Source organism: Sceloporus undulatus, chromosome 1 (genome assembly GCF_019175285.1).
Source record: "Sceloporus undulatus isolate JIND9_A2432 ecotype Alabama chromosome 1, SceUnd_v1.1, whole genome shotgun sequence".
NCBI lineage: Eukaryota > Metazoa > Chordata > Lepidosauria > Squamata > Phrynosomatidae > Sceloporus > Sceloporus undulatus.
The window spans coordinates 165,816,801-165,839,765 of NC_056522.1; the positions used below are offsets into that span (position 1 = coordinate 165,816,801).

At 38.9% G+C, this 22,965-nt stretch overlaps 1 protein-coding gene across 12 annotated transcripts in view; it reads right to left on the bottom strand.

The window, feature by feature from the left end:
* LRRFIP1 (LRR binding FLII interacting protein 1) overlaps positions 1-22,965 on the bottom strand; it is a 119,371-nt gene that overhangs the window by 16,563 nt on the left and 79,843 nt on the right. For 5 of the 12 annotated variants that reach the window (XM_042446769.1, XM_042446690.1, XM_042446717.1 and 2 more), the window contains 8 exons: positions 19,603-19,668; positions 15,988-16,065; positions 11,625-11,657; positions 8,975-9,100; positions 8,667-8,738; positions 5,901-6,071; positions 5,185-5,277; positions 1,114-1,206 (listed from right to left, as the gene is read on the bottom strand). In XM_042446769.1, coding sequence (XP_042302703.1) covers positions 1,114-1,206; positions 5,185-5,277; positions 5,901-6,071; positions 8,667-8,738; positions 8,975-9,100; positions 11,625-11,657; positions 15,988-16,065; positions 19,603-19,668 — 732 coding nt within the window. The remainder of the gene's footprint in view (positions 1-1,113; positions 1,207-5,184; positions 5,278-5,900; positions 6,072-8,666; positions 8,739-8,974; positions 9,101-11,624; positions 11,658-15,987; positions 16,066-19,602; positions 19,669-22,965) is intronic. The other 7 variants (XM_042446752.1, XM_042446743.1, XM_042446776.1 and 4 more) reach the window with 5 other exon arrangements.

The following is a 22,965-nucleotide window of genomic DNA, read 5'->3' on the forward strand; positions in this document are numbered from 1 at the left end:
ACTTGTGATTTATTATTATTATTATTATTATTATTATTATTATTATTATTATTATTATTATTATTGCTCTTGTTCTGTTTGTTATCCCGATAGCTCTGATATTTATTGAGATAATTTCTTGATCAGTTTTGTTGGTTTTATTGTCTGTTGCTGAATTCTTTTGTTATCTAAACTGCAATGGTTGTTGTTGACTTTATTTATATACTGTTTTTTCCCACTGAAGGCACAAGCTGCCTTCGGGCAGTTTTTTCTTTGGTTTTAAATTGCTATTAATGAATTTCTTGAAAGATAGTGATCCATGAGCAAGATCAAGGCATAGCAGTATACATATCCATTCTTTAAAAGAGGGCAGAGTGGGTATAGGCATCCACAAGACAATAACGTTTGTCCACTACTAGGCAGACACTGTTTAACATGGAATACTACAGGCCACCTGTAGCCAAAATTGCTTGTGAGTAGGAAGGGCTACACTTCATTTTCCATTATATACTTAAAATCTGTTACATTTCCTGAAGGAATTCCAAACCACCATCACTAACAATTCATCTGAAAGCATACAATTCAAAGCCTTCTATGAACAAAGCATGCAAATTAAGCAACTTCGAAGATATTTGTTCAAGTTCTGTAATATTCCTATTGCAGTGTTTCTGGCTTCTGAATTCTAGTCTAAAGTTACAAATTTCATTACTCATGAAGATTGCTTAGTAGCCACTACTTAGTTTTAAAAGGACGCAAAACTGCCTTACAAAAAAGATATATGTTTGTTTAAATCAATGAAAAAAATTGGGGGGAAAAAGAGCATCTGTGTGCATTTTGTTACACTGTGAGCCATTTAATTCAAAGTTTATCCAAAATGATAGGAATTATTTTTTAGGCATCTGGGAAAATTGAATGAACCCTCCCCCACAGCAAAACATTTCCAACGTAGCAGATGTAGCTATAGTTAGAATGGGGAATTCACTAAACCCTGATGTGCACGAAGGAGAACATCAGCAGCACTCTACAAGGGACTCTTTTGCACCCAGCCCATGGGAATGAGCTTTTCTGCATTCATAACATTCTCTAAATTGTTCAAAAATATGAACAATTTTCTAATATGTTTGTGACTCCTACCCCTATTTTTTTCTCTTTCCATTCTATTGTTTCCTGAAGATCAGAGATTTCCCTGACATAGCCCTCTTGTTTCTGTTGCAGTTGTCGGATTTCCTGAGATGCAGGAGGAAACAAAGAGACAGAAAGCAGACAAGAGAGTTAATCAGAAGGGGGAAAATAATTGAGAGTTGCAATATTTACAAAGAGCAATTAATTTAAAAAAAAAAAGTAGGCTAAGACAAAGAAACTACCTACTTCCACAAATTCCATGGTTCTGCCCTGCAATTCCAAAACTTTCCCTCTTGAGGTAAACTAAAACTCTATGTTACCCTGTAGTACAGAGTGCAAGAGCCAGCTTGTAGCTTAGTCAGTAGCAAGAGGGCTTGTGAGCAAAGAGCAAGATCTATCTCCTGCTTACCTCAGCAGCACTCTACAAAGGCAAACCCATTCCCAAAGGCACCGAGGAGTCGGGGAAGGTTCTTCCAGTGGTCATCTGTGACCTCTGGTAAATGGAACGCCTTGCACACTTTCTTCGGAAACTTCTAGAGCTAAGATCTCTCTTTGGTAGAAGCCCTGCCTCCTTGTCCACCACACTTGCCCTACATGGTTCTCATTCAAGCATTTTCAGTTCCCCATCTGCCAGAGCAGAATAGTAACTAAGGAATTTGAATGTAAAACAAAGGGGAGGTAATGGGGTTGTGTGAGTTCACATATGACCAATTGAAGAACCAGGTAAGCAACCTGCCTTTCATCTTCATGGTCTTTGTAACTCATTCACCGGAGATTAGGAAATAGGATCATCTTATCTTTATGACACTGGAGGAAGGGTGGGTTGATGTGCAAAGCAGCAGTTCACTTGACCTTCTAGCTGTGGAGATCACCACAAGGAATAACATCTTCCACATAAGGAGCCTCAAGTTGCAAGTCACAAGTGGCTCAAAGGGACGCTTTGTTAACTGAGAGAGAACCAGTCACAAAACCTAGGCTGGAGTGATTAGTGGCCAGGGAGGTTTGCAAACCCCTGAAAAAAGCCTTTAATGAAAAGATGCATATACCAAGAGGAAAAGTCTGTTGGGCATATAAATGCCATGAGGGCTTCATCATATACATTTATGAAGGAAAGGGAAAATCACTGAGTTGCCAAGGAAGACAGAAACTGCAAAACATGGTTATTTGAAACTTGATGCCAGTCCACAGGAAGGAGAGGAAATCCACTTGTAACAGTATGACTTCCTGATAGACTTCCTGTGTACTGAACAAATAATGAACAGTGCCTTTGGGAAGAGATCTGTCAATCGATGAGATGAAGAGTGAAGTTGTCCAGATGGCGGATGTGACCCACTGCTTGAGTAAAGAGGTTTTGACAAGGAGGAAGTCGGTGGAAATGGCATCAAAACAAATCCAGAAGCATGGCAAACCAGGGTTGCAGAGGCCATCATGGTGACACTAAGATACAGTCTGCCTTGTGGTCTCTGATCTTCATCTGGTGATTAGTGGAAAGGGACAAAATGTGATTAGTGGAAAGGTGATTAGTGGAAAGGGACAAACTGAATAAAGGAGAGAATTGGTTCAAGCTGAAAAGAAACACATATCCCAAGGGGCTTGAACAAAGTGGTACTCAAGCTCAGTTGCAAGGCATTGATGAATGTCTGTACTGGCAAATAAGTTCACCATCAGGTGGCCCCACAGAATGAATATCTCTTGAAAATTATCAGGAAACTAGTTTCCACTTGTGAGATTGTGAATGGGACTTGCTGAGGATGTCAGCAATAGTATTGTCTTTCCCCATTAGTTAAAGTGCCAGGATGTACCAATTTCCAAACTGGGTGGTAAGTTAAGTGAATGCCCCTTTGCTTGTTCACTAAAAATGATTGTAGTGTCCATGGTGGTCTGGACCTGATGACTGAGAAGAAGGATCTCCAAGTCCCTGAACACTTTAACATATTCTAGAAGTTAGAGGAAGTTGATACGCTTCAGCTTCTTGTGTGGGGCCAGATGGTCTGAATTTTCAGAAAGGCAAGTCTTGTCAGATTCATGAGAAATGGACAAGCCTTGAAGCAACACAGATGGTAAGGGTTTCAGCACCATAGCAGACCTTGAATGCACTCAGGTAGGTTTGAAGGCTGTCAATATCAAAGGCTGCCAGTGGGTCCAAAAGCACTGAGACTGAGAAACATTCCTGGTACCATCTTGATCCACCGGTGCAGTGGATATTTAAGCTGACGGTACCACAGAGGACAAAGCAAAGCCTGTTGAAAGCTTAAACAAAGGCCTATTCTGATTGGTGAGTTCAGACATCTGAATAGATGACTGTCAAAGAAGGACTTTAAGATATGACACTCTGTTTCTATTTGCCTGATGGCAAAAGGCTCTGCAATGCATGAATAAGCAAAGAAGGCACTCACAGTGGTTGTCTGTTCAGGGAATTTTCTTCCTACGGTCAAGGCACTTTTTCAAGAACTCCCTCAATGAAGAAAAGGGTAGGAAAAAAGCCAAGGAAGAAGAAACATGCCAAAGAATCGGTAGCTCATGAAAGAACTTCCCATAATGCAGCCACAACAGCTGAGAAAAGAGAATGGAGGATGTTTGAGGGGAACCATTTAGGGCAGTGATGGTGAACCTTTTTGAGGCTGAGTGCCCAAACTGCAACCCAAAACCCACTTATTTATTGCAAAGTGCCATGCCCCTCTGGCTTTCTAGTAACAAACTCTGGCAAACATGTGCCCACAGAGAGGGCTCTGAGTGCCGCCTCTGGCACGCGTGCCATAGGTTCACCATCACTGATTTAGGGCATGCGCAGTGGAGGAGGTGGCGGGGATTTTACCAAAGAGATCTTAGCTCTAGAAATTTCCAAAGATAGGTTGGGCCAGCACAGGAATCCTATGTGTGAGTCATAGAGACCACAAAGAAGTATATAAATACCAGTTAACACTCACTGAATCTCTTAACACTTATTTTAATAGATAATCTGAGCATTTGGTAGGAAGTCCATAATACTTCAGATCTAACTTTGGCACAGCTGTCAAAGTGTGGGTCATCATTACCATCCTATTTTGATTATAGGAGAACAGATATCAGTTTTTAAAGTGATCCAGATCATCTTGACTCTCTTTTTTAGGTAGATGTTGGAAAAAGGAGTCACAGATGTTGCAGATTTTCAGATTGAAAGTACTACTGCACTAATATCTGATTTAAGAAGCAAGTACTTTGGATCTTCCACTGGTATAACCATTACCAGAATTCTCTTCTTAATCCACTAACTCACCTGGAAAAGGTTTGATTGGTTATAAAGACATTTTAAAAGATTTAAACTATTCCCAATTGTTATTCCTCTAGCCAGGTTTTTCATCCCAGTAATGGTTCCAGTGTGAGCCAGTATGGTGTAGAGGTTTGAGTGTTGGGCCAGGACTCTGGAGTTTAGGGTTCAAATTCCCACTCAGCTATGGAAACCTGCTGGGTGAACGTGGGCAAGTCATACTCTCAGTCTCAGAGGAAGGCAAAGGCAAACCCTCTGTGAACCAAACTTGCCAAGAAAACTACGTGATAAAGGTGCTATAAGTTGGAAATGACTTGAAGGCACGCAATAACAATCATGCTTCCAGTTCCTTTTCTGATAGTCAACTCCAGGGTTCTAAATAATGAAAGTAAACAAGTTCTCTTTAGGCAGCATGAACAGTGTTTTAGTAGGTAGGCAAGAAACAGTTCTTTAATTCAGAACATCAGTCACTGGAATGTGAGTACAAGTTACACCAAGTTATTGTGCGAGCCTGCAGTATTTTAAACATTTCAAAAAAGAAAAAGGTTACACGCATATGAAAAATGAAAGGGGAAGTTCTCCCTGTACATAGCTGATGTTCTGTTTGGACAGCACCAAATGAGAATTTGACTTCGAATTATCTACTAAAAGCTTCTTGATTCTATTGCCAGGCAAGCCTCTACCATCCATAGAGGCTTGCCATTGTAATTAATTCCTGAATAATTACTTATTATGAAAAAATCTAAAGCTAGAAAAATACTTCTCCATATTTCATACATAAGCATATAATCCACTGGTGAAAACATTTTGTTTTCCAGTATTAAGACTTTACTTACTGCAAGTAGTTCTTCTCTTTGCTTCAGAGCCTCTTTGACTTCCATGAACTGGAACTGCAATATGTTGTGAGCATGTTTTTCCCTCTCAAAATCCTACAAAGTAAGAATTCTACAATCATTGTGGGCTTCTTCTTACAGACCAAATTAATTTTGTAGGAATGTTGTAGTATTACCCCTTCTCAATACACCAGATATCCCCACTGAGTAACATTTCTTTTTCTTTTGTTGTTAATAAACTTAAATGCTAAGTCAGTATATAAACTATGATCATGGTTAGCCACAGAAGCAATGTTTGTGAGGCTCAAGAACTATCCCAAGCATATACAGCCTTTCATTTGACCAAAGGTCTGAATGCACAAATATTTATATGAATAGGCTGCACTGATGTCATTTATCTGATGATAGATAGATAGATAGATAGATAGATAGATAGATAGATTAGAGTGGGAACTAGAGAGAAACTGGAGGAAGGCAAACAAAACCATAGGGTATTGATACATACTTCATCTCATATGCCTAGGTTATGTGTGAACTTGCCATGGATTAGCAATATATCCATTGAGGATAAGGTACTTTTAACTAAACTTGATTTAAGAGCTCACAAAATCTAGTCACCGTGGTGAATGTTATCTTAAGGAGATTTAGAAAAACACTCACTTTTCTTCTACAAAACTGATGAGATCATCATATGAGATTTCTCATTTAGTGCCACTTACTTTACTTTTCTCGTCATATTGCCTCTTGGATTCTGCAAGCTGTTCTTCTAGTTCCAACAATGCATCCTTTAAGGTGTCTACTTGATACATGAAATTGGTTTTCTCATTATCTAATTGGGCATTTGACACCATAGCCTTTTTATATTTCTCTTCAACTTCAGCTAGGGAGTCCTAAAAATGAGAAATAAATGAGATTAAAAAGTACTTTCAAGCTTTCAAATCAAGTCCAACTGCTTTAAAACTTTTGAATCTACACTGAAAGTATATTTTCAATAGGAATTAAACAAAGTTTTACTAGGGCTTACAGCTAAGGATCTATCGTTTAGCAAGACAACCCTTTTTTGCTGTCTTGATAAGTCCAGTTTTAATAGTCACATTACATTTTACAGTCATCTTTGGGTGTAGAGATGTAAAGTTTCTGGGCATTTAGAAGCCACAGTAAAAGATTATGGAAGGTGGGGGGGAGATAGTAAGGACAGATGTTTTCAGAAAAATGGGGGGAAATGTAGAATGAACACTCCTTAGAGACTGAAAGTCATTTTGTTACTTTAGAAGCATAAAATACACTATATATAATGTGGCTTGACATAAAAGTTTCGTGTTCGATTCAAGGTAGTTTAATTAGGAAACAACTACAAATTGAATTTTATTTTAAAAAATATTGCTAGACACGGAGCTACAAGATCCTGAAGTATAAGGAAGACCTAAACTAGTGATGGCGAACCTATGGCATGCGTGCCAGAGATGGCACTCAGAGCCCTCTCTGTGGGCGCATGTGCCGTCGCTCCAGCACAGAGTTTGTTACTAGAAAGCCAGTGGGACATGGCACTTTGCAATAAATAAGTGGGTTTGGGGTTGCAGTTTGGGCACTCGGCCTCTAAAAGGTTCACCATCACTGACCTAAACTAAAAGGGACCAATTTGCTTTTGCTACTTTATAAGGAGCCGGCAAAAACGAACAAACAAAAACCCCTCCACCAAACAAGCCACACATTAAGAAAACATCAGTATTAGTAAGAACAAAGAAAATTATTCTGTCTCTTCTGTCCTTCACAGTGCCAAACAGACATAAAGCCATCATTCCTCTAAAATGAACTAAGAAAAGGAAATCAAGACCAGAAATAACAGTGATGTAAATTACTGCAGATAGTCTTACCTAAATGTATACCTGGTGCATAAGTTTTCCAAATAATACAAGAGGACTGAGTGTATGAACACCTTTCATTAAACATTTATTTTTTTCATTCTAAAAGAAATATTGCATAATCCATTTCTTTCAACTTGTTCAGGAAAAAGGCTTCCAGAAATAGGAAAAAAGCACACACACACCCTGGAATTTCACTTCTTTTCCTCCAGGCCTTCACATATCTATTTGGGAGGGGAAGGTATTTCAGGATGTGCAATATCTAAATTTTGTTTGTATGGAGTACAGAAGTAGTATCAAATAGGGAATGCTGTGGAAGAACGATGGGTTTCTCTGCACTGAGATGAAACTCAGCATTAAGGTTTTTGTGGATAATTTCACATTTAACAGTGTGGGAGGGGTGCAGTCTAATTATGTCAGTCAAGGTTTAAGGACAGGAAAGGCAGAATGTCACTCATTAAAGCAATATTACTGAACTGGGACGTTTGTAAAACAGTAAAACACACCAGGTACTCAAGGACCCAAATGCAATAAAGGCCAGAGACATTTTTTCCCTTTTTTTGGATGGATGTATAATGGGAAAAGGTATTTTTGCTCATGAAAAGACAGACAAATAAGCAAGCTGTTTAAAATAATTATTCTAATTCAGTCAGCCCTCCAGGTTTTGTCAAATCTGACATTTGCGGATTTGGTTAATAAGTTCTCTTCAGGAATCCATGGTCCTCCAGAACAACTCTGTGGTCAACATCTGCCAGAAGCCATGCTGACAGACCTAGAGATTCTTGGAAAAAACACTTTTCTAGGCACCTGTAGCTCCTCCAGCATGGTGGATGTTGACTACTGAATTCGGTTGCAGGATCTAGAGATTCCTAGGGAGCCGTTCTCTTGGGTTACAAAAAAAAGGGCGGGGATTTACCACTTTCACAGGGGTCTTGTGCCACTAACCCCAGCAAATGTGAGAGGCCAACCGTATATAATTTGTGTGTGTGTATGTATACATATATAATAAAGGTGCATTTCAAGTGTTTAAAGGCTTTACACACATTCTTTTCTATCTTACAACTATGTCATGACTGACCAATTTAATTATCCACAGATGTCAAGCGGGAGCTGATCCTGTAGCTTGCTGAAGACCACTTGGTGGGTTTATGGCAGAGATAAGATTTAAACTGGGAACTTTCTTGATCATCACTCACAGTCTTAGGAACTACACTGTTTTGTCATCTACATTTCTGCAGCATGTTGCACTGCCACCTATTTTACCGAGTTGGTCAATTTACATCTTAAAATATTCTTTAAACATCTAGTTTCATAAGATTAGATACAGGATCCAAAACAGTAGTATGAATCATGCAAAAGTATGATGACTATTGTATTTGTCCAACCTGTTAAGGTGTTTTATGTATTTATGTTCTGAAATGAACAATTAATCTACCAGCTGTCAATTAGAACTGTAAGTTATCAGGACACAACAAGATATGCAACATTCATTGTTATAAGTTTAGTATGCAATTCCACAATACTGAAAGAAAACATGCAGGTTAGCTCCCATTCAGTTCTTCTTGCCTCTCTGATTGTTTAGTGAAATCAATCCCACAAGCTCACTCTACAGTAAACCTGTACCTTCATTTCTTTCAATCCCTGCATGTATTTTCCTTGTACATCCTGAATCTGGTCCTTTAACTCATTGATATCCTAAAGAAAATGGTAAAACATTGTGACAAGCAAACCACTGGGTTACTTTTCAATATAATGTAGAGGTGATACTTTAATATTCAATTTTATTCAATACTTAAATATTTGTAATTGAACATTCAATGCTTTAATATTCAGTTACAAACACTGTTTGGCAGAGGCCATTTTTTTGTTTGGCACAGCCCTTTTGGATACAAGCACACCTTACAGACATCCACTTTCAAAAAACATGTTACCTTAATTTCTCTGATAGATGCTTCAGTATCAACTGAAATTGAGGTATCTCCGCTGCCTCGCCGGGAAGAAGTTCCACCTAGAGAGGCCAGTGTAGCTGCTGACAAACTTGACACGGTACGAACTCCCTGCAATTATATAGAGGTAGGTAATAGTATACAGTAAGTCTTTGGTTGCATTTGGACTGGTACAGTGGTACCCCGGGTTACGAATTTAATTCGTTCCGCCGCCGCTTTCGTAACCCGAAAATCTTCGCAAGCCGAAAAACCCATAGGCGCTAATAGCGAAAGCCACGATTTCGTGCGAAAAAGCGCCGAAAAGCACCAAAAATTTTTTCGTAACCCGAAATAACCTTCGTAACCCGGTACAGTTTTTTTCAATGGATTTTTTTCGTAACCCGGAAATTTCGTAAGGCGGCGCATTCGTATCCCGGGGTACCACTGTATATTGATGTCACAATTGGAAGACAACTGTAATGAAGGGATTAAACACTTCTTAGTTTTCTACTAGAGCCTCTTGCTGAAGCCATGGAAGGATTATATTCCTATGCATAGAGATGGGAATGCCTAGTATAAGCAGGTACCAATTGAATTTCTTTTTCCAGAGTTAACCCTGTTTCTGGGATAAGAGTGTTTATGCTCTTCTATGAGAGTTGGCCTTCTTTGCTTCACTCCTAATGCAGGGAATTATTTTCCTTTTTCCTGTTTTTTCCCCTTCTGGCAGATTTTAGAACAAGGTAAGGACACTGCAGCTTGTGGGCTGCAAGTGGTCACCAGACCTCACTTTACAGCCCATTAAGACCCCATCAGTCCCCCAAAGCCCTTGCTTTCCTAACATTTCTCCTTCAAAATGACAATAAGAAGTAATACAAGGAGCGGGTATTTTGGCACGTTCAGATAGGAGTGCGGCCTGCGAGGGTGTTTGGGGATGGGAAACTGCCCCATACTCTTCTCCTCTTGCCCAACCCTGTTCTAGAACTTGAGAAGAAAATTCCACGACAAGCTGCATTGCTACTTTATTGTGGCTTTACCTTGAGAGGTAGAGTGCATAATATTGCCCAAGACCTGTGTCTGTTGTACGTGGAAATCTTATGACATTGAGGAAAGATCATAAGCTTTCTTTTGCTCTTATTGCTTATAATCCACATTCTCTTTCATCATTATAATTAATGAACATTTATATTTTTAACAAAAGGGACTGCATCTCCACCCGTTTATAATCTAGTCTAGCATGATGGAGCCTTAAGTGGATTGGGCTTCCTAGTTAACACCATTCTTTATCAATCTAGAGCCTTAATAGTTTCTGCCAATGGCCAAACACAAGTTTCGTTACCCAATACTTCGCAACATCAGAAAATGGACCAGTGGAATATGAAAGGGGAAAGCTTCTTGCTGCAATTATATTTATTCACAAGAAATGTGATGCTTAATGTCAAGGTGTTCTCTGGTGCTTTGAATAAAGGAAAACATGAAAGAAAGAAAAAGAAAAAGAAAAGAAATACATCCAGTAAAAGAAAAATATGCTATTCACAGGAAAGGCAAACAGGAAAAATATGCTAGGTGTTGGCTCATTTAATTGCACACTGTGCCCTTATTTAGCTGTAATGCTGCTGTTCCAACAAATATGGTTAGAAATGAACAAACAATTAGCTCAAACCCACACTCTTGCTTTTTTCTCCTCATGTGCTTCTTGCTTAAGAGATTCTTGGCCAGTTAAATCAGTTTCTTAAAACATCTTAACAGAGAAACTGCTTTATCTACTTCCCGTAAGCCAGGATCACACTGTTCCTAGCAGAAACATTTCTGTTCTGTTTAATGACTATTAGTTATCAGTCTTTCTTTAACTCTTGGGCCATAATATGCCTACAAATATACACAGAAAAGCAAACATATGAATAGCTAGGTTGTCCAATTCTGAAACTGACATCTCCAGAATAATATTGCTAGAGCTCAATCTTGCAGCAAAATAGATGGAAATACATAGTCAGAATTCTTGAATTCCAGAATCCACCGATAGTAATTAGACATAAATATATCATTATAGCTACATGAAATAAAGAAGAGAAAAAATCAACACAAACTAGCATAATGAATCAGTTTGAAACTCCAAAACTCAAGGAATCTCATTGTTGTTCTTCAGTTTTCAAACTTTTAAAGACTCATATTCTACAATGTCTACTTAGATAAAAATGCATAACCAAGACCTCCCCCCAAACCTACTTTACTAGGAAGCAGCTGCACAGACAGATGGACATCTCTTCAGCTGGTGATCTGGACTCAGGAAGATAATGTTTCCATCCCCCTCCTGCCAGCAAGTGAGACTGTGACAAGGAATCGCAACAAATGTACAGCTTCCCTCGGTGGTGGGATTCGGGTGGAAAACATCCCCTCTTGTGCCAACTAAAGAGACCTTCATCTTTCAGTGTGGTTGTGGCTTCATAAAGTAGATTTGGGAGGGCATTTATGATCATGGCAACAGTGCCATGAGTGTAACTACATAGTGTTAATGAGTGAACAGAGAATGGCTATGAATCTGTAATTTTGGTTTACAAATGTGTAACTGCAATACAGAATGCCAGCCTCAGTTTGCAAATATCATTCAAAATAATATGCTTCAATTCACAACACAGCCATTCCATAGATTCTCTCTTACCTTCTCAAAGTCCTTTTCAGGCCTTTCTTCAACCTAGAGTAAAAGAGATGAAAAAATTAATAACCGGAGAACAAGACAGCAAAACTCAATTTCAGGGAGACGTTTTCTGACTAATAGATTCCCCTCAAACTTTCAGCATGATTCCACTAGCTGCCTGAAGTCTTAATAGTCATTTATTTATTGCCTTATCCGCACAGTAGTTATGCACGTGAATATTAACGAAGAATACTTTTTGGTCACATCTGGACATTGTTTTATTCCACTGATGAAAACGTATCTCTTAAATCCAGTTTGAAGCTTTTGTTTTTCTGAAATGTTTCATTCAATCAAAAGTTTTAATTTGGATCCTTTCCTTCTGTGTCAGGCATTTGAAAGATATTCAGATTCTTCATTCATTAAGCACTGAAAATTTAACAAGCAGAAAAGACTTGTTAAGACCATTTAAATGTTACCGCCAGGTATTTATAATAGCTAACTTGCTCCAGTTGTTGATTATTAAGTTGCCATCTCTGTTTTTGCCTGCTCTTTCCAAACACCATTATTTTGGTTTTTGAATAACTGCCATCTAACAATTGTTTTGTACAATATTCTCCCAAGGCATGTGTAAGGAAGAAGTAAAGCACCATTTGCAGAAAACAGGATGCTGATATTTTTCTCCTGCAGACGAGGGAAGAAAATCTCTGTACCTGATACAGAAACATTTAAGTCATTAATATATAAATTAAATAGAAGGGGGTCAAGCAGGCAACCTTGGTAGACATCCTTATTAACAGGAATGGATTCTGAGAGACAGCCCTTGACTGTTGTTTTAATATGTAAAGTGGAATTATTATACCACCCTTGGATTCTCTTCAATAACTTATGATCAATAGTCAGAAGGGTGACACAAATGTGGGTGTGATACAGACTCAACAGCTGCCCTGAAGTGCACAAAGGCAGCAGAGACAGAATGAAAAGGTGGAAGAGATTCAGAAATTTTGGAAGGAAGTCCATGAGACAACCAGGCAGATTTTTGGGATATCTTTTTCAATGAACCCTAAATTATACTTACTTAATATGACCTCGACCTTGAAAGCACAGGATGGAAATAAATAATGGAGGATAAAATTGTATTTAGTTATAGCGGCAAGGGTTTCAATAGCCAAATTATGGAAATCCGAAGCAAGACCAACGTGGGATGATTGGATGCAAAAGGTGAATGAGTATAGAGAGCTAGACAAGATTTCCTGTCAGGTACAAGAGCAAAATATAATGTAAAGGAAAGACGGTTGGAAAAAAGTTTTGGTTTTATGGGAAATGAAATGGAACATAAAAACAAATTTATTAGATATTTAATAGTTCATAATCTCGTTATGATAATCTGTGTAATGACATTCTCTTTCTTCTTTCCCATATTTTTATTCTTTTTTTTTTTTACTACTACAGGTCTGTAAACAAACAAATGACACCCCCGACAAAGCATTTTACTCAAGAATAAGATCTGAGGCTTCTAAAACTTAATATGTATTAACTAATTAAGCAGGCACAAGATTTTGTGTTGAGATAGGTAACGATGAGAATGTTTTATCAATTTGTGCCTTAGTTGATCTTGTTTTTCTTTTTATATGTTGTATGTAATACATAACGATACAGCTGTTTTTTACATAGCTTAAGGAAAAAGCACGTGTTAAAATCCTAGGAACTAAAGGATGACCAACAAATCAATCAAGATAAGAGTTCAGGTGTTTCGTTTTGAAACTTTATTGTAACATTTTATGTTGTATTCAATTAATAAAGATTATTATTTTTTTAAAAAAGAAAAGGTGGAAGAGAGGAGCTCTCCATACTGTAATAATACTGTTACAGGTCCCACTTGTATATTAGTATACAATTATGTTCTATTAAAATACAGAGTAACAGAGATGCTGATTTACCAAGATGAGGCTAATCAGAAACAAGAGAAAGGATGTAAGCAGAATTGGGGAAATTCCACGTTTTGCAAAAGTACAAAACCCCCCAAGGAAAAACAACAGTCCAATGAGGAGTGCCCATGGCCAGTGGCCAAAAGATTATGAATGTATAGTTGGGTGATATGGGAAATCAGGAGAATTAAGTACTTTACAGAATGCCTGGGATGGTTAGAACCCTTACAGAATTACTCAGTGTTGAAACATTTCTGTTTTTCAACTGCACACTGAAACTTGATTCAGATTAAGTGGGAAGCCAGAATGTTACAACCCTCCCTCTGTGCCTTTGTTTAGGCTACCTTTAGCCCTAAACAACATTCCCTATAGGTAAAGTTGAAAGCTTTCATGGCCAGCATCCATAGTTTTTTGTGGGTTTTTCGGGCTCTGTGGCCATGTTCTAGAAGAGTTTATTCCTGATGTTTCACATGCATCTGTGGCTGGCATCTTCTAGATGCAGGTGAAACATCAGGAATAAACCCTTCTAGAACATGGCCACAGAGCCCGAAAACCCATCAAAAAAGATTCCCTATAGGTAGAGCTAGCCAAAGTGTTTACTAGATTTTTAAAAGAAGTAGCCAAGTTAGTTTCTGATAATGACTTCATAGCACACTACATATTAATACAAGAGTCCTCGCTACTGCACATGTAACAAAAACAATCTTCTCAGTGTGTGTTTTGAATGCAGGGAAACTGACTTTGGGAAAGCAAATTTATTGCTTTCATATATCAATACTAACTGAGCTCTGTAAATATCTGAAAGAACTGTATCATCTGACCGAGCCCTTTGAAAATTTAGAAGGAGGGACATGATTTACATCTTTATGGGTTCTATTACATTCTATCCCCACTACCACAACAGTATAAGTATGTTTTATAACCTGAGCCTTTAATACCACTCTGCACTGCATCTGAAGTAGGTTTATCTCCATGAAAATTCATGCTAAAATAAAAATCAGTCTTAAAGGTGCTGCCACATTCCATTTTTTCCTACCCCTCCTTTCCTCCCTTTTATCCTACACTTTTAATATTGCTCTAAATAAACCTCAACTTGTATGTTTTTATACCTACTAAGAAAAAATCAGTTAAAATCACCAGGGAATTATGACTACTACCTTTCTTACATCAGCTGCTATTAAAGGCACAGCCTGTGGTCAATCAGAGTTAGGCCCTATACAGACTGGCACTTTGTGGGTGGAGTTAGGGCGCAGCATCTGCATGCTGGATGCCCTAATCCCGCCTCCATAATGCCATTTTGTCATGCACCAGTCCACACAGCGCGCACCATCATGATGCCCCCTCCGATGCTATATCCACATGATGCAGCACTGAAGGGGAGTCATAAAGCCGCACCACCGCTGCTATGGTGTCCCTTGGAGGGTGCAAGAAGAAAATGCTTTTTGTGACTCCTTTTTGTGCTATCCAGAAGCCGGATCAAGGCCGTGGCGTGAGGTTGCCGCGGCCTCAATCTGGCTAGTAAAGGGGCAGCTGAAGGGGCGGTCCATATAGCCCTTTAGAGACAATGAATGACATCTCTCTCACACAGACACATTTAAAATACTGTCCCATAACTATGGAGATAATAAACATTTCACATTTTTAACTTATGCCTAGTGAACTGTTTGATATTTCAGGGTAATATTACAAAGAATGCTGCAAGGACAGAAGCAAAGCATTAGAGATTAGTCGGACAGATGATCACCTATTTAATTTTAACTCTCCTTGCCGTAATATCTAATAATATCACCTTGCATATTAGGAGCAGAAACCCTCTGTGAAACAGCTTCACAGTTTACAGCTGTACAGTCTCATTTATGAATTAATACAGTAATAGCCAAATTTTTTATCCTTGTGACTCCGTTACAACTACATGCAGGCATTGCACCCCTCCAGCTGACATAAAATATTTTGTTTGCTTATTGTGAGTATTTTCATTTGCACATTCATATATATATTCGTACTTTAGCATTCAGCTTTGGAGAACAGGGTTCGATTGTCAGCTTGGGCATGAAACCCACTGGGTACCCTTGGGCAAGTCACACAATCTCAGCTTCAGGGAAGGCAATGGGAAACCCCCTCTGAACAAATCTTGCCAAGAAAACCCCATGATAGGATAGTCTTAGGGTCACTATAAGCCAGAAATGACTTGAAGGCACACAACAACAACAAATAAAGGGACTAACGTTGTTTAAATTAGAATTTTACAGATAAAAAGGTTTGGGAAGAGGAGGAGTAGGAGGAAGGGTCAGAGGCTCCAACTCTTGCTCCCTCCCCCAACTCCTGCTCCACCATTTGAGAACCACTGAATTAATACACTTTAGTAACCATATATTGATAGCTTCTGCAAAAATAGAAACTGCCTTGTAAAGCAAAGAAAAAGCAATGCAAAGAGGTAAGAGAAAGCAGAAAGAAATGCTCACCACAGGACTTGCACGAGCAGAACTTGCTCTAGAAGAAGCTCGGGATCCTGAGCCAAGGTAGCAACTGTACTCCGAAGGCTGCCCACATATACCCAAAGAATGCATCAAACAGAGATGAGAGAGAAGAAGCATTAGAACAGTGGAGGTCAGAAAGATTGTTAGCAGCTCTGGTAAGTCAAAGAAAACATGAGGCTAAAGAATGTTTGTGTAAATGTCTCAACGCTGCAAAGTCAACATAAACACTGAAGAGAAAACAGATTGAGTTTAAAAATACAGAAAACACCATGCAGGATAATAATACACTAGCAGATCCCCTCTATAACAATCACCTACATAGCCAAGTGGTATGCATTGATATAAACACAACATCATTTGTGCACACCCACCCATGGTTGTTATCAGACTCCAGTTCCCACAATCACTGGAGCATTTTCGTATATTTTATCTGGAGGGACATGAGAGAATGGCCTGAACCCCTGGAGCTCAAAAATGTTAAGACTGTGTAACAATATTCTCATATCTGAGCCAAATATCAAATTCTGGACATCCCAAATTCCCTCCATCCCAACTGCCACAACCCTCGCCTCTGAGGGAGAGAAGAAGAGCACTATCTGCTGGACTTAACCCCCTTCCCACACTGCTGTCCCCTTTTTCTTTTGTGACATGGTCTTATTAGAGTGTAAACCTGAGGGCAGGGAAATGTTTTGTTATTCTCTAACTTGTAAAGTACCATGTACAGTGATGGCAGTAAATAAATAAAAATAATGAATGGTCATGTTAGCTCTCAGGTGGAAAATAAGGATTAAAATGGGAATGTCACATTTATAGCTAGTTAAATGTTTTGGTTTTCAACTACAGAATCTGAAGATCTCCTCTGGCAAATACCAACAGGAACACATAAACACTCATCCCTAACTCTTCCTGGCTGAAACTCCTTTCAAAAATACATCACTAACTAGTATGTGGAGAGTCAGGCAGAACTTGTGCTGAGTAAGGGGCAAAAAAGACCGGCTCAACATGCTGGCATTGAGATGGAGTGGAGGCATGGCGACTGCATGCCACATGTCCCGACTCTGCCCCAATGCCGGCATCATGGTGCACGCATGACCACATGGTGGGGGGGTGTCACAGCACACCTTTGGCACAGCATTTATACACACTGCACCAAAGAAATGCTGAAAACCTGTGCCACGGCTGCAAGGGCAGCTTTTTGCCAGCTCTAAAAGGAACGGCATTTTAAAGGGGTGTCGGGAAGCTGCTCCTTTGGTCTGTCGAGCCCCTGGGTTATGTTTTGCAGAATTGGCTGCTTGGGGTTTGCACCTGGAATAGCATCAATAATTGTGCTACTCTGACAGTTAATGGTTGTGAAAAGTATGTTTGCTAACATTAGCAATGCAATGTTATTTATTGGGGGGGGGGGTTCCTTCCTCTTCTCCCTCTCTCTTTGATTAAAAAAAAAACCTTCTATCATCATAGCAACCTGAATTACAGGACATGGGCCAGGGTAAGATAGCTAGATTCGCAGTGCAACAAGGGTAATAATCAGTTGCATTCTATGATAAGGATACATGCCCTTAAAACAGAAGCTGGATGGCCATCTGTTGGGGATGCTTTGATTATGATTTCCTGCATGGCAAAGAGTTGGACTGAATGTCCCTTGTGGTCTCTTCCAACTCTATGATTCTATGTCTGTCTTCTAAACATTCCTATTGCCAAAGCACAAGTATCACATTCACACACACACACACACACAAGTTATGTACACTCTAGATGAGAAACTCTCTCTGTGTACATATAACATAAATTGCTGGCCCGAGAAGCAACTGATTATTTAGCTATTCTGAAGCATACTCTCTAAATTTATTAGTCTGAACATTACAATATTAGTAATGACATCTGCTTTGCTTTATCAGTGGAAAAGCAAGGAAAAGAGAGAGGAGATACTGAAAGTGGGAGCTTTCAAATACTGCCCCTAAATATAAGCTGGTTATTATGAAACACAGGTTAGTGGTCATGTGCGCTATTCTACATATTCTGTCCTATGAGATCATAATATTATTTTCCCCCATTGTCAACCATGAAAGTTAAAATTGGCACATACTATAAATGTGTATTTTGTATTTTATAAAGTGAAACATCCTCTCCATTCCAGCTTCAGCTGTGAATTTGATAAACTGTTGGCAATACATGAAAAAAGACGCTTAAGGTTTCTTCTCCTTTATTAAACTTATCAAGGAAAAATGTAGTAAGATAATTGGGTGTTACTCATAAACATAACTGCTTACTCATAAACACAAACTGTTTAAAGACCCCAATAGCCTTTGATTGGAAGCCAGTTAACCCTACAGACGTAAATTGGGCAATCTTCCAAGACTATGCATTAAAAAAAAAAGTTTAACGGAGAAAATGAGATACCAGTTCAATGATCTTTCTATTATCACTATTATTTTAAAATGAACATTCAAAACTGTAAGTAAGCATCAGCATTTTCCACGCATTTATTGAAAATGTTAGGAAAAAAGAAGGATTGCACTCTGACAAATGTACTTAAAAATGGTTTGTCCACTCAAATATTAAAAACAGTTGTCTCAGTAGAATGATTTTGCAATTCCACAGATGAACAGAACAGAGGGAGAAGGGGGTGAGAGGATAAAGCGGATCACCTGGCATTGATCTGCATTTCTGATAGTATTGTTTGTATGTTCACAAATAATAAATTGCATAGCAGATTTAAAGAACACTAAAAGAAAATATTTCACATTGGCTAAATTCAGGTGATACTCTTAACACCTTCTACTTCACATCAAATAAATCATTATTTCCTGTTTACATTAAACCAAACTGTGCTGGCAAGAGATAGTTTGAGCGAGTCTGCCAAGTTACTGCATACTAAAGTAAACCTGGCTTGGAGCACTTGTTTGAACGAAAGTTTGCAAGCTTGAATAAAACAAGATACAATTATTAAAAGGGGAGGAGAAAGCATGTGAGAACAATGCATGCCCATGATACTTCAGACTATAGTACGGACATTCATCTCAATGCAGCTGTACCAGTTTGGATGTAACAGTCCTCACTTGTAAGCCCAGAAGGAGCACTAAGACCATCAAACTTTGCTCTTCCTCTTGGCTCCTTGCTGTGTACACAAGCTTCAGTCCTGATCTGTCTGAACCAGTGCTCCCCCTTTACTCCTGAAATTGTTAATTTCTGGTCTGATAAAAACTAATTATCTTAAACCAGGAACAAACCATGTTTTAGGGATCCTGGTTAATAAGCTTACACTAGACAAGATAATCTCTGCTTCAGACATAATGGGAATGCTATTTCATGTGCAATGGAAGATGACAAAGGCATGGATGCCAACACACACTCCTGTGTTTATTAAACCATGGCTTAATAAACCAAGAGGGTTACAAAAAGGGCTCATCTTGTCTTAATGATACCATTTGTGATAGAAAGAACACCATTAAACTTCTAAAGAAGCAGCGGTCACTACTTCAGATAACCACTAAAAACTGCATTTCCAGAAAACATTATTGACAGAGAGTATTATATAACAGCAGTGTTTTAGCAGGAGACAGAAACGAAACCAGCGCAAAAATCTGAAAGCCATCTTACAGGACGTGAGCTAGAAGCACTATACCGACGAGTCCCACTGTTAAAGTTCTCATCATACAGAGATGCCTACAATTAAAAAACAGAGTCAGAACAAGATTGGCAGAATTTATCTAAAGACTCAAAATGCAGCAAGGTGCAAAGTAAAGAAGTGAAGGGGAGCAACAAAATAGCAGCAGTCTCTCTCTAGCTGCAGTGCCAACTGCATGCAATTCAAAGATGTGGGAAACACCACATCCTTTTCCTGCTTACTTGGAAAATGGTCAGAATTCATGCAAAATTAATATGAGGTTAGACTTTTCGCATCAGGAGTGTTGCTAGGCACCTCATGCCCAAATAGCTCTTGTAGTAAATGGTATTTAACAAATAAAAATATATATATATTAAAATTTGAAGATTCTCACAAGTTTTAGACCACAAGAGGACTTCCCTCATGGAAGCAAAGAGCAGAGTAACTAGGGACAGATTGGGGGCAGCATAACAACTCGGCAATGAAGCCCACTGGGTGACCTTAAGCAAGTTACATTCTCTTAGTCTCAAGTGAGGCAAAAGCAATGCCCCAAGACCAACCTTGGCAAGAAAATCCTATTACAGGTTCATCTTAGGGTTGCCATAAGACAGAAATGACTTGAAAGTACACAACAACCACCACCTGGAATGTTGGATAACAGTTACAAGATAAGGGCATACATTCTTTACACTAACTCCTTTGAGTAGATGCCATCTCAACTCCTTTGTTGTGGTGCTGAGAAGTGGAAATCTTTACAAGGAACAACCTTCAGTCCTAAAGTAAAACAGTGCCAACTCTGTCCTTTCCTGGAGATGTCCGATCTCACCTTGGTAGTTACATTGTGTTTTGATTATTCTAATATACCCCCCATATGGGGCTGCCTTTGGGAAAGTGCTCAGTAAACTCAACTGGTCCAAAAAATTGCAGGACTGGGCTGTTAACTAGAACAAGTTATAAGGGCACAAATGATTCTTGCAACAAGTATATTGTGCATTTTGGTTGGCCAATAAAGGTATCACTGATGGATTTTTGTTTGTATTTGTTAAATGGCCAACACAGCTATCCCTGCATGTTTTCTGTGTTGTGAGATACCACATTGTAGCTGCAACAGGGGAACCTGTAGACTGGGACTTCAACCAAGGTGAAACATTTTTCTTCTTCTTAAACTTGGGCTGAATTCTCATGTTTTACCTCTACACCACCAAAATGTTCCTAATGCAAAAACATGGAGACTTCTTGAGGAATCCATTGTTCTCTGTCTACAAAGAGGACTGTGACCTTACTGGAATGGAGACATATTGGACTGTAAAAGACAGAGATGCAAATGGACTTTAAATTTCCTGGACTTTGAAAATCGTCCTATTGCCGCATGGCCAGAAGGCGGAGGAGCCTATCCTCCCCATCATACCATCTTTACTGAGGACTGAAATAACATGAAGGCATCTGACTAACATATCCAATTGTTTTTCCCCTCATGTTTGGTTGGTAACATCTTGCCTGATGAAGAAGCCCATGGAGCTTCAAAAGCTTGCAGCAGGTATATTGTGCATTTCAGTTGGCTAATAAAGGTATCACTGATGGATTTTTGTTTGCATTCTTTTAGTTATTGATACTGTGAGGCCTTGAACCTTATCTTCTGGAAAACAGCAGGATATGAAGAGAACTCTTCAGTTAAGACCCAAGGTTCATGTTAAGCACTCTGAGGAATCTCTTATGGTATAGGATGGTGGGTCTTTTTTGTTATGCTCTAGGATCCTTTGCACAATTTCATGTCTTTTGGTCACAATCCCATCTGCTGATAGTCTACTATAGCCTTGTTTCATAATTCAACTGAAAATGTGAACTAGTTTGTAAAGCACAGTATCAAAAATAGCTTTTGTACAATTAAAGAAATCTCAGCTAACTAATTCCAGTCAATTCCATATGGAATTGAACCACAGTTCCGTTCTGATGGGGGGAAAAATCACACCCTTTCTTTTTTAAAATGCATCCAAGTATCACAGAGACATCCCCTCTGTTGTGTGATAGAATATCTCTTCAAAGACACTATTTGCTAACTGAAGTTGTTACAGGCATTCCTATTTTTCAGAATCTGCTGATCAGTTAACTAGGGGCCTACTCAGTAAATCAAGTAAAGCTGTATGACATGGTTTTATTTCATGCACCATTTCTTGCTCAATGAATAGAATGGTAGAGAGGTGATTTCTGCAAACTCAGCATTTCTTTTGCCCTGCTCCTATTGTCCCAAGGATCCTTCACTTCACTTCTCTGGAACAAATGTGATGGGAGCTGCAGAGGAAACAGAATCAGTGACAACTGCCTTCCCTACTTTTTTTCCACAGAAGCCTCAGCTGGATCAATGTGCATATTTCACTTTGTTTTTATAACACTGTGGAATGGGACTTCAAGGTTACATAATCTGGGTTTCTAACATCCACGCTGGTAAATTTACAAACCATGAAATTGGTATGTTTTCAGTGAGTCAAACTTATTGATGTCATCTTAACTCCACTGTTTGCTGAAATCCTGCCAAGAATTCTCCATTTTGTAATGAACTGTTGCCCTTTTTTGACTTAAAAATACACCAGGAATGATACTATCACACTGGAGTATATTGGGAAATGCAAAATACAATGGCACCGGAACAGCAGATCTTTCATAACAGAAACATTATGTGGACAACCATGGAATAAAAATGCTCTCTCCTATGAAATGCTTTAAGCCATGTCTGTATGTATCTAGCAACACCCCTGTTTCGTTCATTCATAGCTTATTAAACATCAAACTACTAATTAAAATTAGCTATAAAAAGTGACAACATCAATTAAGTTTTAGTTTAGGAATAAATATCATTGGAACCCAAGTGAAAGAAAGCAAAGGCTGCAATTCTATACCCACTTACCTGGGAGTAAGCTCCACTAAAACAAATGGGACTTACTTCTGAGTAGACATGTACAGAACTGCATTCAAAGAACAAATGGTGGCTGAACTAATTTGAAGAAATACTACAGATACTGTAATATTGTAATGGTCATATCACTGCCTGATAATATGCCATTTTTAAATCCAAAATATTAAACTCTTCTATCACTTGCAGAGGGACTATGTACAGGTTGAGCACCCTTAATCCAGAAATCTAATACCTCCAAAACATGAAACTTTTTGCCACTAGCTGTCTGCTTCCACTTTCAAGGAAGCAGCAGAGGTACTCCTACTGTCTCTCAAACCAGCAGTCTTTCTCCAGCCTCCCATGCAGAACACAATCAGCAAATGAATGAGATGGGAGGCTAGAGAGAGATGAACAAGCAGGAGTGCTGCTGCCACCTTGAAGGCAGAACCAGGTAGGTGGCAGCAAA